At 34.8% G+C, this 18,309-nt stretch overlaps 1 protein-coding gene across 16 annotated transcripts in view; it reads right to left on the bottom strand.

The window, feature by feature from the left end:
• The window catches only part of NFIB (nuclear factor I B), a 235,691-nt gene that overhangs the window by 7,730 nt on the left and 209,652 nt on the right, over positions 1-18,309 (bottom strand). For 7 of the 16 annotated variants that reach the window (XR_012332495.1, XM_033858087.2, XM_073806113.1 and 4 more), the window contains one exon: positions 12,387-12,475. The exons of 4 other annotated variants lie outside the window; for them this stretch is intronic. Coding sequence is in view for 8 of the 12 variants with exons in the window: in XM_033858087.2 (XP_033713978.1) it covers positions 12,387-12,475 (89 nt within the window). In the remaining 4 variants the exon portion in view is untranslated. Of the gene's footprint in view, positions 1-12,386; positions 12,490-18,309 lie in introns of those variants that run through there. 5 more of the 16 variants (XR_012332493.1, XR_012332494.1, XM_073806114.1 and 2 more) reach the window with 5 other exon arrangements.

Genomic DNA, 18,309 nt, shown 5'->3' with positions numbered 1-18,309 from the left:
AACAATTTTCCTACCTACTCCCTCTACCCCCCAAAAAGAAAAAGCATGGATTAAAAAAAAAAAAGAACTTGATATGTAACTTTTTACTCTCATGACACTTTTAAACAAATAAAGAGGCTCATTATTACGTCTAGGTACATATTTCTGAGTTAATATTTTAACAGAAAAATATTCACAATGACCTTTTATGCTAAAGGGATTTTGTGATTAGAGTATGAGATCCATAATAACAAAGTCCATTTCTCTTTCTGTTCTCCATCTAATATAGTAACTGGTACATGGTAGGTGCTCAGTAAATTTTTGGATTAACAGGCAAATCAATTAAATATTCCAAATCACACCCAACTATATATTTTTTAAAAGTGTTGCTCATAATCACATAATTTCACGAGTACATTGCAATTTGGCCCCTATAATAAGAAAATAGGCATCTCTGAACTTAAAATTAGAGATGTTTAGTATCAACAAAAATTAACTATGCAGGAAAAATCATATAATACTTGAAACAAAAAATTCAAATAAAAAGATATGTCATTATAGGATAAAAAATCATAATTCTACAGAATAAAAAGTTGTTATTGAAACCTTTTCTAAGAGACTTAACTGTTTTCACATATTTCTCTCTTCCCACACACATCTTCAACAATTACTTCTGCATTTTGCACCACTGATTGGGCCACTGATTGGGAAGAGTGTTACATGATTCATCATGAAACATTTTCCCTCCACTGTCCTACCGCACTTGATTACATAGTACTTCTATATAGCACTATCTCATATCATAATTATCTGTATCTATGATTATCTTACTTACTGAAAGGTAAGATCTCTAAAGAAAATGACCTTATCTTATCAATCCTTATTGCTGACCATAGCTGATGCTAATTATTTCTCAACAAATAAATGACAAAAATGGATCTCCATTATTTTTAACCTAAAGCAGGAAGCATGTATACAAAACAAAAAGACTAGCTCAAATTGATAATCCTTGACAGTAAAAGAAAATGTCAACGACAAGTAAATAACTTTGCAAAATTAACGAGTCCCAAATTAAATGGGCTCTAGGAAGTCATTTAGAAACTGCATATTTTAGGAAAATAAAGTGTATTTTAATGCTTGAAAATAGATGTGACTCCTTAAATGGAGAAGTCTACTGATCAATGGCAGAAAAGACAGGAATTCAGGGTTTATTTTGCAATAGCTTTCTTACTCAGTTCTTTAGAAGAGACATGTATTGTTAGTTTATGGAAAATCCTTGATAAAAATACATAGATGCTAGTGACTAACAGGACTCTTGCTGCAGAAGAGCTAACAAATTCAATTTAGATGTTTATTTAAATCTTTCAAACCTCCCATGCTACATTATGACCACGTCAAAATTGCAGTGTGTGATATATTTGTCAATACTGTTTATGAACCCTTGGGGGAAAATAAATCTCAGACATTAACACTATGCAGACCCCATATATGAGCTTACAAGTCTCTTATTGCCAATCTGGAGGTTAAATACAGAACTGTAAGGCACAGACATTTTTTAGAGCTTTTTGGTAGTCCCGTTGAAAAAGACAATGCCTCAAATCTCATAGTTTTTCAGGTAGAAATTTAACAGTGCTTTTTACATATCTACTCTCTCTACATAAGTCAATGTCAGTGATTGCCAGCATGGATAAAATAAACACACTTTCATATTTATGTACATATACAACTAGTTACATGTAAAATGCTTAATCGTTTTAATTTCTAATAGAATGAAAATTATATGGATAACCTTATGTTCAATCCAATAATCTGTGTCTCTGTCTATTAAGAGATGAGAGTCTCTCAACTGAAAGATTTGAAAATATTCAAAGTCAAATTAAGCTACTTCAGCAATGTATCTTCAAACACTCATTTACTTGGTCTTCATTACATTTTCCATTGCCAAATCACCTTTTTTTTTTTTTAAGGCAAACAGAAGATGAGCATGACTGAAAGTTGAAAGCACATCTTTAAAAAATATTGGGCTTCCCTGGTGTTGCAGTGGTTGAGAGTCTGCCTGCCGATGCTGGGGACACGGGTTCGTGCCCCGGTCTGGGAAGATCCCACATGCCGCGTAGCGGCTGGGCCCGTGAGCCATGGCCGCTGAGCCTGCGCGTCCGGAGCCTGTGCTCCGCAACGGGAGAGGCCACAACGGTGAGAGGCCCGCGTATCGCAAAAACAACAACAACAAAAACAAAACAAAACAAAAATATATATATATATATATATATATATATATATATATATATATATACCTGCCATACTAGTAAAAAGAGAAAAGAATACAAGTACTTTGTGGAAAATCAGGCACAAAACAAAGCCCCAAATATTTTGACAATACTTTAACACAAAGCAGAATTCACCCTAGTGACTTCTACTCTATGTACGCTCTAAGTATATAATGAGATATTTCATTAAAAATAAAATAAAGTTAAATAAAAATTACAGGAAAAATTAATACATCTGATATCATGGATCATATTTTCATATGATTCTGATCAAATGTATGATGTGGCTGCCGCCCCCCCCCCACCAAAGGAAAGAAACAAACAAACAAATTACTTTGACCTTAAGATGCATTAATGGTAGGTGATGGGACGGCTTCATTTTATACTGATCAGACGATCTCAGAAGCATTGTGTTTCTTCTAGGCATCGCTCTTCAAGAGAAACAAACTCTATGGCATTTCTTTGGTGAAGAAACTCACCAAATCATGTCATTTGAGGAACATTAAATGGAAACAGGGAAGACATGATAGTTGAGTTGAAAAGAAACATAGACTTGTTCCATACGGTTCAGGTAGACAGAATTAGCGTAAAGGCAGAAACTTCCAGAAGATACCATGCTGAGGGCCTACTATGAACAAGGTGCTATCTTGGGCGTTTTACATATGCTATGTCACTTAATTTTCTCAATGAACTCTTGAAATTGCCATCATTATCCCCTTTTCACAGATGAGAAAGTTGAGGCTTAAACTCATCCAAAGTTACCCACCTAGATCTCAGATATGAATCAGTTCTGATTCCCATGGCCATTTAACTATTATACTGCTTCCCTGGGAAGTTAGACATTGACCAAACATTCAAAAGAACTTATGAACAGAGTTTTCTGAAGGCAAAATGTATTTGCTTCAGGAGACAATGAATTTCCCATGCCCCACACAGCTGGCTAGTGCTGCAGCAGACTTGTGCACAGAATATGTGATCGGTCTGGGTGATCTAGCGAATATGAAATTTGATATATCTATCTCCTTTGAAAACAAAGCTAATTGAGAGTGACGTTATGGTGAGGATTAAGGAGGAAGAAGATACCTCCTTCTTCTTTTTAAAAATGATACACTATTTATATATTTCTTAACCGGGACAAATTGGATAAAATGGCTAGTCTTTGTATCTACAAGGAGTAAAGAGACTCTGTACCTTTCAAAGAAAGAAACTGAGAAAACTCCTCTGGACAAGTCAACATTTGACTTGGTTGTGCTTTATAAAAATTATGCATTCTGTGACTGTGTATTCTAGGCCAAAAAGGGTTGGGTCCTTAGCTTTTAACTTGGTACCCACGAAAGAACCATGGCGTACCAAATAAACATATATGGAGTCATAAGTTTAGTAAAGAACCAAAGTCAAAGGCTTCCTTCAACTATTTGTCCTGAAATAAAAGCTAATTGAAAAATGGCAAAATTCATTTATTACTAGTCTGTGTGCATCTGATAATGGGTTGGGCAACCCATTTGTCAAACATTTTATGAAATGTCAAAGTATCCAGTGTACTAATACTTTTCAGGGGAATAATCGTATCACCCATTCAGATTTTACATACTGATTTAATCATACGACTACCATATTTGCTTTAAAGATAGTAAGTACTCTTTTAAGAAGCTTAAAAAAATATTACGGGAATGAAGCCCCAAGAACTGTATATATTCATACGTACCTCAACTGTACCAGTAGCCACATTACTTATAGACAGCAATAAAAGTAAGCAATGGCCCAGAAAGCATGGAAAATAAATTCAATAAATACCTTAAGTTAAAAGCAGGATTTGCCCTTAATTCCACTGTACCTGTTTCAAATACCCCCAAGAAGGAAAGTTTATTACTTCCTTGGCTAAACCTTTCTAATTTTGTTACTATAATATGAACACACAGGTATTAGTATCTCTCCCAAAATGCACAATAAAAAATTTTCCCTATTAATAGCTAAAATCTACCTGGAAAAACCAATCAAGGGCAGGCTAATTAAGTATTAAGTTAGAAACCATGCTGTCCTGGATGTGTGCATTTGGACTGGCGGCTTATTTCAATATAACACAAATGCTGCAGACTGTGTCTTATGAAAAAATGCTCCATCAGACCAGGGGAAGGAATATATGGGTAGTATTTAAGTACCCATATATTTAGGAATTATTACATAAATTATTATACATAAAGAATAGATCTAAGAATTCATTAATGTATTAGAACAAAGAAAATGGTACTTATTAAATATACTGGTTGCTAGCACTTACCTAGTGTGTGCATTTGCCAGGCACTGATCTATGTGCTAGACCTACTTTAAAGCTTTCAATCCTCATAACACACTTATGAGAAAAGTACCATTATTATTCTGACTTTACAGATGAGGAAACTGAAGCTGGGAAGTTGTGTCTTGCTCAACCCCTGCTGCTGTTAGATTGTAGAAGCCAGGATTTGAAATCTAGCAGCGTGGTTCTAAAACCTACATTCTTACCCACTACACTTCACCTAATCTCCCTCTTCTGTGAAACACACTACTTATATTACTAAGCAAGAATTCATATTATCCTTGAATTATACAAGAGATTCTATGAATTGAGGCCCAAATCATTTAGGCACACTGAAATTCCCAAAGAATATAACTTTTGAGTCCAAATTTCAACACAAATACCTGTATTTTATTTATCCAATTCCAGATCCTTTTCAGCTGAAGGCAATATTTACCTTTTTTGATGTACATACAGACGTGGCTGTATGTCAGTAACTTGCTTGTTGCGTTCCACTTCTGATGCAGCTAGACTAGAAGTGAAAGTGCTTTACACAGGTCTTGGGTTTCTTCAATTTATTTCCCCCATTTTTAAGTATCATTATTGCCATCGGAATGATCCTATTTGCATGCAAGATGATTCCTAATGATTATTACTATTTGTAACAATCTGTACTGGAAAGCTCCCTGGCCGGCTCTTACCTAACTGCAGAGTACTCTTGCGGGCTCTCTGAGAAACACCAAATATCATAAACTACAGGTGTCTCAATGGAATTATTCTAACTGCAAGCAAGAGCACTTCATAGTAATGAAAGAGAAACATATCTGTTTCTTAACTAAGTAGGTAAATAGCCTGCTTTATTGCTAGCTACTCCTTGGGGACCAACGATTTTGAAAATAACATATCCAATCGGTAGGCTATCAAAGCTCATTAATTTATATTCAGTTGTTTCAGGTGGGTTTTGTTATCAGGGCATGCTGGATTGCGTGTTAACTTTACTATGTGTGAGTACTAGCATTTTCTAAATAAAATAATGGCATATGCCAGTGAAATATGTCATCCAATGAAAAGCACAGGGCAAGAAGAGCCTTTATGTATGGGGCTACTGCAGCTAATTACCTAATGTGTACATTATAATGTCTGTACTCTTTTAGTAAACAGCCCTTACAAAATCCTAGAAGACCCTTCAACAAGGCAATCTATATACTTGAAAGTAATAAAAACTTATTTCCTTAAAATGTTTACTTTAGACATAAGTAGGAAAAATACTCTTCCCCTAAACAGACCAAATTAAAAAAAAAAACCTAAAAACTGTGTTCCATATTTTTCATGTTTTAGAACTGAAAGTGGAAGATAGAGATTTACTATGAAGACGACTAATTGTAAATAAATTACGGTACACAGACGCTTATGTATCTAACAAGCTATGTAGCTGTGTGAGGTTTTAGCCAATTAAAAATATAGAATTATGAGGCTCAAAGTAGCGATTTGATCTCCTCCCACAGACTGCACCACAGCGGAGAATCCTACGTGTGGATTTCCATCCTCTTTCTCTAGTCTGTATTCCTTTCTATCCCCGGGCTCCTTTTCAGTGCTATTGTTACAAGTGCTACAGCTCCCCTTATTAGCATATGTGAGTCTTCAACAGCAGACAAAATTCCCTACAAAAATAGTGCTTCCAAATAGTGCCTTTCACTAGAGAAAATCACCCAAGGCATACCAAATTAAATAGAAATGTAAGTTTTATACAAAAGCAAAATGTGATTCTTTCCCAAATGATTTTCATTGAAAAGCAAAAATCAGTGTTATTTGCACAATTTCACCTCTAAAGGACAGAACTTTTCTGTCTCAGAATTCCTAAGCATAAAATCAAAAATGATTAAGGAACTGAACATGTTTTTATGTTATGCCTGCTACTCTGTTCACATGTGCAAAAAAACCTTCCTTCTCATAAAACAAAGATTAACAGAGGAGAGAATAATTGTAGCTGTCTGCAATTTCTGAATATTCAAAATTTGTGTTCTTCAATTTCTTGAACTTTTTCTCCTTTTGTAATTTGTCATTACGTTTATTATCACGTTTACTCATTCATATGCTTTGCTATCTCAGTAAATACGACTGAAAATTCACTATATACCTCCTAACAGCACTAGCAAACATGAGAATCAAAAAGTAAGTTACTAAAGGGTGCGCTGGCCACTGACAGAGCTGATTTCTCAGGGAACTAATACATATGTAAATATGGTACTTTCCATGAAACATCTTCAAATCAAGGAGGTGTTTAATATACTTCTTTCATGGCAAAGGGTTAATCAGCAAGGTTTACATTTGGGAATTTTCGGCATCATGTTCCTCCTTCTCCCGCAGTACAGCCAAAAATCATCTGACAGGAAACGTAAGATTAAGTTTGTCCTACCTAAGCGAACAAAGAGTGCTCTGAACAGGCAGAGCGGGAACTTTTCTAATCCTGCTGGAATCTGCAGCGCTGCTCAGAAAATATCGCGGAAAAAGTTGTTTTCTCTCCTCTAACATCTTGTCTCTGGGTCATCCCATTTTGGTCCCACTGCAGATCCTGCTGCTTCTCCCATAAAGGTTAACTTAAAGCTCCAAACATAATCATGTGGAAAATGGACATTATTGATTCCTATGGTCCATTGTTCCCCTAGCCTAAGTCCCTGAAGTTCAAGTTCAATCTGGAATTACATCATGTCTGGTTTCTCCTGGTTACCAGACGGCTTGAGACGTGACCACGGCTACAGAAAAAACAAACAGCCTTCTTCACGCTTCGGCTCCCCTATCGATTCAAACGTAAACTTTTTTTCTTTCTCTCAAGTATGCTTCAAGTATGGAGCATGGTTAATTTAGAGATTAAGCTCCAAATTAGATTATCTAATGGCATCTTAATGGATTGCTGACCCATTTCCTGTGGGATGGCAGCATGCAAGTCTGGCTGGAATACAATTAATTTCTTAGGAAGTCTTCTGAAGAGTTTCCTAGATAAAAAGGAAACGCTGTGTTGTGCAAATCTTTCTTTACAAACGGAGAAAGTTAGGCAAAACTGCAACAAATCCCAATGTATTTTTCAACAGCCAGATGACAGGTACTGCGTGTGTGTAAACACCAGATAAAGATCAGTTTTAAGAACGATCACATTAAAATTTTTGATTTCATAACAGGTACAAATAATTTTTAGGTAAATGGAGAAGTAATTCTTTTAAATAGAATATCCAAGTACAAAGAACAACACTACTTAGCAGCCCTGGTTCCCAAACAATGGTCATGTGCAATTTTGGCTTTTGCAACTCCCCTCCTTGAACAGGATTCTTCCGTTCATCTACCTTATCAGCATTTCTATCCTAGTCCCAGAGTGGTTCTAGGGGCCCAGAATGGTGTGTAAAAAGTTGAACATTTTGAACACACTTTAGAGCTGACAGCTGAAAAGGAAATTCAGCACTCTGAGAAGAAAGTTCCCCCCAGGAACTCCAGGAACAACCCAGCTGTTGTACCGTAGTTATGTGTCAAGATAACAAACTGAAAGCAGGAAATGCTAACCTAGTGAATTTGTAGGGATGGTCTAGGTATAACGTTGAAATACAGGTTAACTATTAGCATTACGTAAAACCCTTTAATTACATGTTACCCTTATCATACATGTGCCGCATGTATACACACATATGCACATGTGTACATGCATGTACACACATACACGGCACACATATACATATGTTTACATACAAACATAGTTTGCACCGCAATATTGAAAGTTATTTTGTTTAAATATTCATTCTTGAGTCGTTGAGGACATGTATCTTACAAAGAAATTTTATGGACAAAGCAGTGAAAATGGTACATGGTTGAGGACAGGGTTATGCAAACAGGCTTAGATGTATGAAATGAACGCTATTACTCCTTCTTTTTTTGCCCTCCTTCTCCTGACCAACCAGATTCAAATAATCTTTACTGGCTGCTAAATTTCTCCTGGGAAATCAAGCAACTCTCTAGAATTGCAGTAATAAACGACAATTTCTTACAAAAACATGTGTAAAGTAACTACAGAATGAAGTATTCAACTCATAGAAAGGAACTGCTAACACATGTAACATGGAAAATGGCTGATAAAAGTCTCTTCGGTGCCGTTCAATTATGGCATCAGCAGAAACACAAAAATCCCTCCAATTATTTCAGTAAAATCTTCATTTATTCATTATTTCAGAGGCTGAGCAAATGGTTTGTGTAAACATATCCTTCAGTAACACACACATGTTTATTTTAGCCATCTGAAGGCTGCTGCTATGTTTATAGAAGCCATCAGACACATACAGCCACTCACTTGTGGCTTTGCCTTTTCTTGAAAGGGGTGAAGAGGGAGAAGAGGGAATGAAACAATAAATCCAGTTTCTCTTTTGCATAAAGCACTACCTCCAACGTTTTTAAATAACTTCTGTTTATGTTATTCTTGGATTGTCCTTTGGCTTTCTTGTTCATTCAATTATATTGCTCTTTCATATTTGCTAGTACAAGCTATGTTCTGGCTATAGTTTCAAGAAAGAAAGCCAGTTAGGGAGTTAACTGCTGTATTTGTTTATACCCACGTAACTCACATATGTAGCAGTGTAATTTGTCCACATCAGAGGACAAAGCACAGACACAACAGTACCCTTATGAACAACATAAGCAACTCATCATCACCTATTACCCAGCTAAGAGCTGAGCCCCTCCAGCCTCAAGCAGAAGTAAGCCCTCCACCAAGGGATTTCACTCTGGGTTGACTGCAGTACGTGACCTTTGGGTTAGAAAAAAATTCACATTTTCAAGACGCAAGCAACACACACACACACACACACACACACACACACACACACACACACAAATGGCTCACAAAATTCTAAGGTCAAAACAACAGAACACCTTCAGGGTTGCAACTTAATAAGTCTGTGAAAACTTTCCAACGGAGTCAGCTTTGGTTCCGAAGAGAATGTTTATACATTGGGGGTGGGGGGCGCGTGGAGAGGGAGGAGGGTGGAGGAAGTCTTCCAGTTTTGATTATACTCACTCAGCTCCCTCAGCACTGCCATTTTCAGCCCTGAAGAAGGAGCTGCTTTGACATGGAAACACCTCTACAGAAGGATGGGCACATGGCAGAAAAGGGGGCGACCATGGACAAGTGATTATACGAAGAAGGTAACGGTAGCAAACAACAATCAAAACAAAGCAAAACCAAAACACCTTCTTTGCTTTGTCCTTTGCTACCACAAAGTCTCCAGGGATTGCCTTTTGTTCAAAACAAAAAGCAACAACCACAACCAAAATAACGTGACATTTTCTTTATTCCATTAGGACAAAGGCAAATGATTTAATTCTCTGGTTGGATAGACAGACATTTCTCATGTATTTTTAATTTATTCAGATCATTCTAAAGTTGCAGCAGTGCCCTGAAGATTTTAGATGTCTGTTATCTGCCTTAAAAGTAGTAGTGTTACAGACATTTGTGATTTCTTTTTTCAATATCTTTTCTAGGAAGAAAAAAACTACTGAGTTTCCTAAATAACTATAAGACACACACTATAAACCATGAATAAATTACGAATATGTTATGCCACAGACATGACCTATTTTATGATCAAATATGGACTCCACGTGTGCCCATTTTTGATAAGTATAGCAAAGCAAAGCAAATTCCTGTCGCATCTGATCATGTTTACTCTGAACTGTATGATACTTGGATTTTAAGAACGGTGAGGGTCTGTATCAGTCACAGTGTGTCTGGGACTGCCCACCACAGAGATTCAATAAATACCTGTTGAATGTATGAATGTGATTCCTGCCGTTATCAATTATGTGCCCTCTGAATCATGATAAAAAGGGAAGAAACAAACCAAAAGCTACCTTCGTCAAGCTTTTTGAAGCACTAAGGCCATTCTACATATCATGATCTGCTAATCCAAAAAAATTATTTTTGAGAGAGAAAATAAAAGAAATCTTAAGTACATGAATTCCAATTTTTTTTTCTGATTATGACCTGAAACTGATGACCACACCACTTTTTCACCAAGAAGATGATTTGTAAGATGAACAATGCTCTCCTAAGAACTGAGTTTAGTCGTCATATTAATTCACTCCAATACCTGTGTTCTGTGGTGATTCACTGTCCACTCACCTTTTCCTTTTGGGGATAACAATGTTTGAGTTGAAACATCACTACAAACTAGGTACAGTTATAGTTTAAGTCTTCAATAATTTATATCCTTATTTCGCTTTAATGTACTTTAGCGATACTACCCAATTTTAGATAAGTAAATGTCAATCAGTAATCCACAGATTGGGAAGTTCACACAGCTATAGCTACATTTAAAAACACAAGTTCTTTCCATCTGACTTGCAATTTTTTCTAAATATGTTAAGGCTTGTATGTAGAAATGGGCCATTTAGCCAACCAACAGAGCATGGAATATAAGGATAAATAAAATTAGATCCAAACATTGTGTTATCAAGTTGAATCAAATTAAATTTTAAAATACTTACTAATAAAGACTATTTAAATAAATAGTTTATCTTCTTTCACTGAGTTTATCTTCTTTTTTGTAAGTATATATTGTATTTTTTCCAAATGGAGGAATAATATAAGCTTCGTGGAAAAAAATCAAAATAGGTAAAAATGTACACATTTTAAAGAGGATGTTATACTAATCTTTAAAAAGAGGAAAAGTCATATGGTATTCATTTCAGGTAGTGAATTAATAAAAAGTCAACAGGCTTTTAAAACAGAATCCAACTAATTTTCTTAATTTTTACCTGAGAAAAAAATGGCATTTCATTAATTTCATTCTTTGAAACTTTACTCTTCAGCAGTTTCTATGAAGCATATGGAGATGCGCAGCACGTTTACAACTGATACCCAAGTATGTACTTTTAACACAGGGATGCTTAGTAAAGAGAGGATGACAGTCATAACACAGTTGGAAAATTATGTTGGCTCTACTTTTGTTGAACTCCTTATGGGATTACCTCACTCTCTTCTGTAAATTTTTATCTCATTACATAAGATTATACCATGAATTTTAATCATTTAATTTGTCAATTTGACACAATTTATTCTTTATTGAAATAATTCATAAGAAGCTGAATTAGCACTACTTACTTTCTAAAACCAGTACATGAGACAATATCAAAACTAGTTTCGAAAATGAAGTTTTAGAATGATTTTCTCAGCCAACCAAATAAAGTCAGCTCTCAGTGATTCACATCAATGTATAAAAAGAAGTTAAAACTTTACTTAAACAAAATTCCTTCTCTAGCTATTGATTCCAACAATCCCCCCACTCCAAAATTCATGAGTGTTGCTAATAACAGTTAAATTGACTGATTTGAAATTTTTCTTTTAGTTAGCTTTTTCCCTCTGAGAGGGGAGTAAATGAATAGTAAAATGGCTTAAAGTTAACAGTAAAGAAAAAGAACTGAAATGAGAAGAATCTATAATGTGAAAACCCCATGCTTTTTCCTCAGACAGCTGAAAAAAAATCTTCCCTAAAACTGTGATTTCATTTTTCAGTTCCTAAAATCTAGGAACTAGATCTAGGAAGTGTCAAATCCCCTCCTCCCCACCTCCCCCCAGTATTATAAATCGTTTACAACATTTGACAGCACTTAGGAATTCCAGTCACCAATTAGCATATGCTCTAATCTCCAATTAATTTGAAGTTGCATCTAAATGAGAAATAAAGGAAGAGGGTAGGGAGAGAAGGATGATATAGCCAAAACAACTAAAATTTTAACATATATATACTTTCTGTAAAGCTAGTTAGAAACACACACTATAGCTCATGTAATTTTAGGTGTAAGTGTAGGGTTGGAAATAATTAAAATGTTACCTTTGCCAAGTAATTCCCAATGTATCCTCACTGGTACTGGGGTATAAATGCCTGCCGTTTTGATTCATGGTCCAGTCACAAATCCTCAGCTGTCAATTGAAACCTAGCAGTCAGATATGGATCGAGCAGTACTACAGTTTTTAGTATTTAAATGAACACATGCAAACTAGTACTGTACATGGCATTAACCTTACTTTCCCAAGAGGCAACTTAAAAAAAAAAAAAAAGAGCAAAAGAAAACCTTACTCTGAAAAGCAAAATTCCTAGACTGTTTTTCAGAAAAAGCTATTGCAATATGCTTCTCTATTAATTAAAGCATACAAGAGAAATGAGTGCTTAGAACATAACAATTAGACATTAATTAGAGTACAAAATGTGCTGAAATAAAAGCAAACGTTAATGTTCAATAGAGAGACATATTTTAGAAAAAAAATTTTTAAAGCTTTTAAAAATATGTAACATACCAAATAATCTGCACTGAGTAAAATAATCAATAACTTTTAAGCATGCAGTTTGCAAAACACAGAAGACATGCAGTTTAGAGGAGAAGGGTCCCACCTTATGAACATCCTCCCTAACTTATGTTTAGAAGCATCAAGGGATTCAGTTTTAGATGTTTACTAATTTTGTTTTATTCAAAGTGGCTTTTTTTTTTTCAGACAGAGTTGATAAGAGTTTCTACTTTTATTTTAAACTCGGAGTAATGGCATTGGAAATACTTTACCACATCTGAATAGAGTGAGGAATGCGCTGAATACAAGCTGAAACGAATTCTTCCCAGATCTCCAAATCATCAGCTCTGCCCTTCAGAGGTTGTTCCAGTAACCCTATCCAGCTCTGTTTGGTTAACAGCTGCCCTACAGTGCTAGCAGATTTATTGAAAAGATATATTGCTTATTTTTATCCTTAAGAAAGTAAACTTATCTGGCTTTGGGGGGAAAAAACACACTAGAAAATCATGGGTTTTAATCTGTAGAGAGCTATGCTGTAAATTAACTGAATCTTGCATTGAAAAGATGACTTATTCAAAGCAGTCCACTAAACCTTGTTTGCTGCTTTTCAGTAAGAATTTCTAGAAGATGATGATTGGAGCCAAAGTCCCTTTAAACTCATGATAAGTTATTTTAATCCTTTCTGATAACATTATGGCTAAAAAAAAAATTGGCTATTAAGAATCTTTTCCTTTTAGACTCTAGTTTCTATACACTCTAGGTAATAGTGATTCTGGAGTTTCAGAATATTTGGTTTTGCTCATTTTTCTACAGATCTATGAGGCTCCAAAAACACCACCTAAAATTCCCCAAACATGTATTTTAATTATACTGATATTTCAGGTAAAAGTAATGTTATAAATTAAAGAACTGAAAATTAATTAACCAATCAATTAATTAACTAATTAAAAAGCTGAAAAAATTCCCTTAATGTAGACAGATAGATAGGTTGAAAGATCTGTAGATTTTGCTTAGAATATATGTCATAAATAAGCCATATGTCAGTAAAGAAATTAAATGAGAATGAAAAATATTCTTAAAATGGACCTTAATCCTTGCATAAAGGAGAAAATTTTATGGCAAGATTTTAAAAAAGTGCTCAAAATGGAGCATCTCATCAGAAATGCAATGTGATGGGGCAATTTGAAAAATTATTTCTTCAGTAACAGTAGTCAGTTGGCTCCTTCAAAGTATATTCTTTTCAAGCAATACTATGAAAACAATCTAAAAACAGTTCAAGAAGCTTGGCTTCGTATAAAGATTACCTTAAGGACTACTCATAGATTCTGCTCTAGTCCTAGTTTTGAGTCAAGTAAACATTCTGAAGAAGGGAGGCAGAGTAGAGCAGAGCTCTAGGCAGAGCACATGTTAATTCTGCTAATAATTAATTTCAGGTTAGTTTCTATGAGCCTCTCAGGTTATATTGGAGAAATTTTCATAAAGAAAAGCTATTTTCACAAAGCCAGGTGACCTAAATGTCACTCACTGATTGGCTTGTTGTCTCCCAGACAACTGGAGACACTGTTGTCTCCTTGGAAGAATGCATATGTAAATCAGTTAGTTTTTTGTTGTTCATGTTGCTAATTTTTTGTTTGTTTCTTTGTTAATCATCCCTCCAAAATGTCAAGAGGGCTGTCTTTGGCCACCCGTTGAACACTTAAAATCAACATACTTTTGGACTTTCTCTCCTAACAGTAGTCTCAAAGGGATGAAACCTGACTACAACTATTCATTTTCAACCATACTTAAGGTACATATGATCAAAATATCTTCTCCCAAACAGATAATTATGCTTAAATACAGAAAAAATGATCACTGAGTATATTTAACAATCTACATGCCAAAGAAATGGGCAGGATATCAATTAGTATTGAATTAATTTCCTTTCAGTTACTGAAAATGTAAAATAAAATTTAAATTTATTTAGCTATTTAGATTGTGGACTGGCATTATCAACATTTCCAAAAGTTTCTGAGGAGAAGTACTTATACCTGCTTCTATGTTATAACTTACTTAACCAGGTTACTTGACCAAGAGCCTTTGAATTAATAATTAACTAACCTCTTGATTAAGCAAAATTTTAAAGGTGATCGTGTGGACAGGGGAAACAATAAACAATTAAAATAGAAACTGTATATTCACTGAAAATTTCCATGATACTAATTCCTAATGAAATCAATTCCTAAGAATCTTGTTTGAATAAGATAGTCCTGACTCAGCAAATTTTGAACAGATTCTCAGGTGATGAAAGGTTAAGTGTATTTTAAGCTTCTTTTTGGAACATGTTAAATATTCTTGGTATTAGCATAATTCAGAATTCCTAACCAAAACGGATTTTAGTTTAGACTTTAAATGTTTAAAATAATAGGTGATAATCTTATTTAAGTTTAGGGTAGTGATTCCTCAATTTCTGTCCTGTGAGAGGGTAGGTGTTATGTAATTTAGCTATCAATTCTTTTTTTAAATTAAATTTTAAATCTTTAATTTTAAGTGGTACATAAATACATGCCTTTCATTAACATAAAAATTTTCTGCAAAGCTTCAACAACGCCCTAGTGATTTTTCCAAGTATTTTTCCTCAAAAAATAGGGAGATACTTTTTCCCCCTATAGTAATCAAGTTTAAAACACCAGGGGCAAAGTAGTTTAGAAATTTAGTTTGTTAAAGTTGTGTTTGTAGCAACTCGTACATTTGTAACAATACAGACTCTTTGACAGATCTGATCATATGCACATCCTCACAGAAATGCACACATATAAATAATTTTAATTCTTTAATTTATATGCATCCACAAACATGACATAAGATTGTCTAGAAAATTAAGGTAAATTTTATATTAAAACAATTATGCCCAGATTTCCAAAAACAAACAGAAGGTGAGGTAAGGAAGTTTAAGATTCTCCTTCAAAAAAGCTATGAGTGAAGGGATGGGGTTGAAAAAATCCAAACTAAGAAAGAAGTGAAGGTAAAGTTTTCACTGCATATGTTCGTAAGATGATGTCCCTAAAATCTCTGGAATGAGAACCTTGTTCTTAGCCCAACTCAATGAGTTTCAGAAAAACAAGCATGGGGACCACCTAGTTCCCCTCAAAAATCTGCCCAAGGGGAAACACCTAAGATCTGGATCATTATCCTTGCCTACACAACACTCAAATATTCATGCAGGTAGAATCAACATTGCCTGTGATTTCAGAATAAGAGTTTGTTTATTCACATGACGGCCCTCCATTGTTATTAACACGGGCTTTTGTTAAATGCCTCACAATTAGCTTTGGGAACAAAAGAAAGAAGGTAAGAAAATGTTCTACTTTGCTGGACTCAGCAAACAGTACTAACAGTCCCTTATGATGACAACAGCTTTCCGTTGAACCAATAAACCATTAAACTGTAAACAGAATAATCAACACAGGTAAATTTATCTTTTTGCTTTTCTTTTTTTAAGCTTACAGGGACCCTCAAGGGAATATCTTGAAAGGTGTGTTTTATGTTCTTCTAGGTTTCTTCATTTCTCCAGATAGCCCCCAAAGAAACAGATTTTTTGGGGGTGGAGGTGCTTTTGGGGGTGGGGTGATTAAAACGATTAATCCTTCAGGATTCATATTTTCCTCTTAACTCTTAGATTAGTTGATTTTTATTTTATTAATCACCTACCAGAGAGCAAATAAAACGGCCTCTGAATGAAAAGGATGTAGCTTTACTGAACAAACAAAATGGTCAAGATAAAATTGTGATACAGGTGGAGCATGTAAACATATAAAAATGAAAAAGATATTCAAGGTCATCCTGGTACCTTAAAGTTACATCTAATATCAATTTCTGAAAACCGTGCTTCTTGATATTTAATAAACACGGTAGGATTAAGTTAAATGGGTATGCATAGTTCATGAACTAAATAAACATTACTGACCATAAATCATAAGAACTAGAAAATGAAAAGTTTTTTTTTTTTTAATTTTTAAATGGAGGCTACTTTCATCTGTAAAATTTAAGATTTCAGGGGAACTTGGAGATCATGTAGTTCAACCTCTTCATTTTCCTTTCCAAGATAAGAACAGGACAGAAAGGTTTAAAGGCCTGTCCAAGGTTAGACATGTCCTGTCATGTCACTAAAACCACACCTTCTGACTCCTAATCCCTGTTTGTCTGCCACGACACAAGTTTGCCTGTCATTATTCTTTTCCTACCCTACTTTTCATGTGCAGCTCAAGAATATTTAAGGCTAAAATGTCTATAATTATAACTCTTCATAATTTCCTTTATTTCCCTGATTCTGCTTAGACCTTCTGAAGTTAACAATTTCAGAAAAGAAAATTGTCTCCCTTGTGATTGCATTGACTGAAATCTAAGGTTAGAGCAAACGATTTTATTTTTATGTTCTCTAGAATAATTTATCTGGATATTAGCCTTTGATACCCAATAAAAGTAAGTGAATGAATGAATGATAAAAGACAGACTTTGGAAGGTTTTTTATTTTATTTTTTTTTTATTTTAAGAACTAGCCAAAAAGCTAAACATTTGCATAGCCATTATTTTGAGTGAAACTTCCTTTAAATGTGTTTCCTTTCCAGCTAGCATATGTGAAAGGTGACCTCTTATCCATTTACATACCTACCCAGAAGTCATGTGATAGGGTTTTACGTCAAGCTGTCAATTATGATAACAGACACAATAAGAACAGCCCAAGTGTTGATAGCCTGCTTCCTGACTTTATTGAAAAGTTTGTTGATAGTCTACTTGTGGCCTTTCAATTGCTTGCCTTTAATAAAAGACTACCTTGCCAGTGGTTTTAACGTACCTAGCTTTGGCTTTACCATTTGTCAGGACAAATATTATAAAGGGATTTCAATGAATATCTTAGATAAACAAACATAAAATCGTACAGAGGCAACGTCTTAAAAAGGCCATTGGGTGTAACAGAAATTTTTAGTGTCATGAAAAGTCCTTTCAAATTCTAGTTTCAAATTTTTATCAAGAAAAGTGTTGAAAACATTTTCATAGAAAGTAGCCCAGTGACTGAAATTGAAATAAGAGCATCATAGAATCATGCAAGAGATGTAACATGCGGAAGCCCGGGCACCAGTAAAATCCATGCAACTGTGAGAAGTAATGCAAGGACTTGAGTCGATCAGCCCACTGATTCATTAGCTCTAATGATAAGTAGCATATATAGTCAGGAGATTATAATTTTGAGATTATGAAAACAAGCCTTGTATTTTATAAACTAGAGCTGGCTTGACTTTGTTGTCTCAGGGAAGGCAAAAGTGACCTCCCATTTGCTCCATCTCAAATCTCAAATCCATATCAAAGGTTAATATGTACCTTAGCCCAACTCAATTAGTTTCAGAAAAACAAGCATGGGGAACATCTAGTTTCCCTCAAAAATCTGCCCAAGGGGAAACACCTAAGATCTGGATCATTATCCTTGCCTACAC

Source organism: Tursiops truncatus, chromosome 6 (genome assembly GCF_011762595.2).
Source record: "Tursiops truncatus isolate mTurTru1 chromosome 6, mTurTru1.mat.Y, whole genome shotgun sequence".
NCBI lineage: Eukaryota > Metazoa > Chordata > Mammalia > Artiodactyla > Delphinidae > Tursiops > Tursiops truncatus.
Note: the sequence above shows the minus strand (reverse complement) of the source record. Positions and strands in the feature narration are given on the sequence as shown.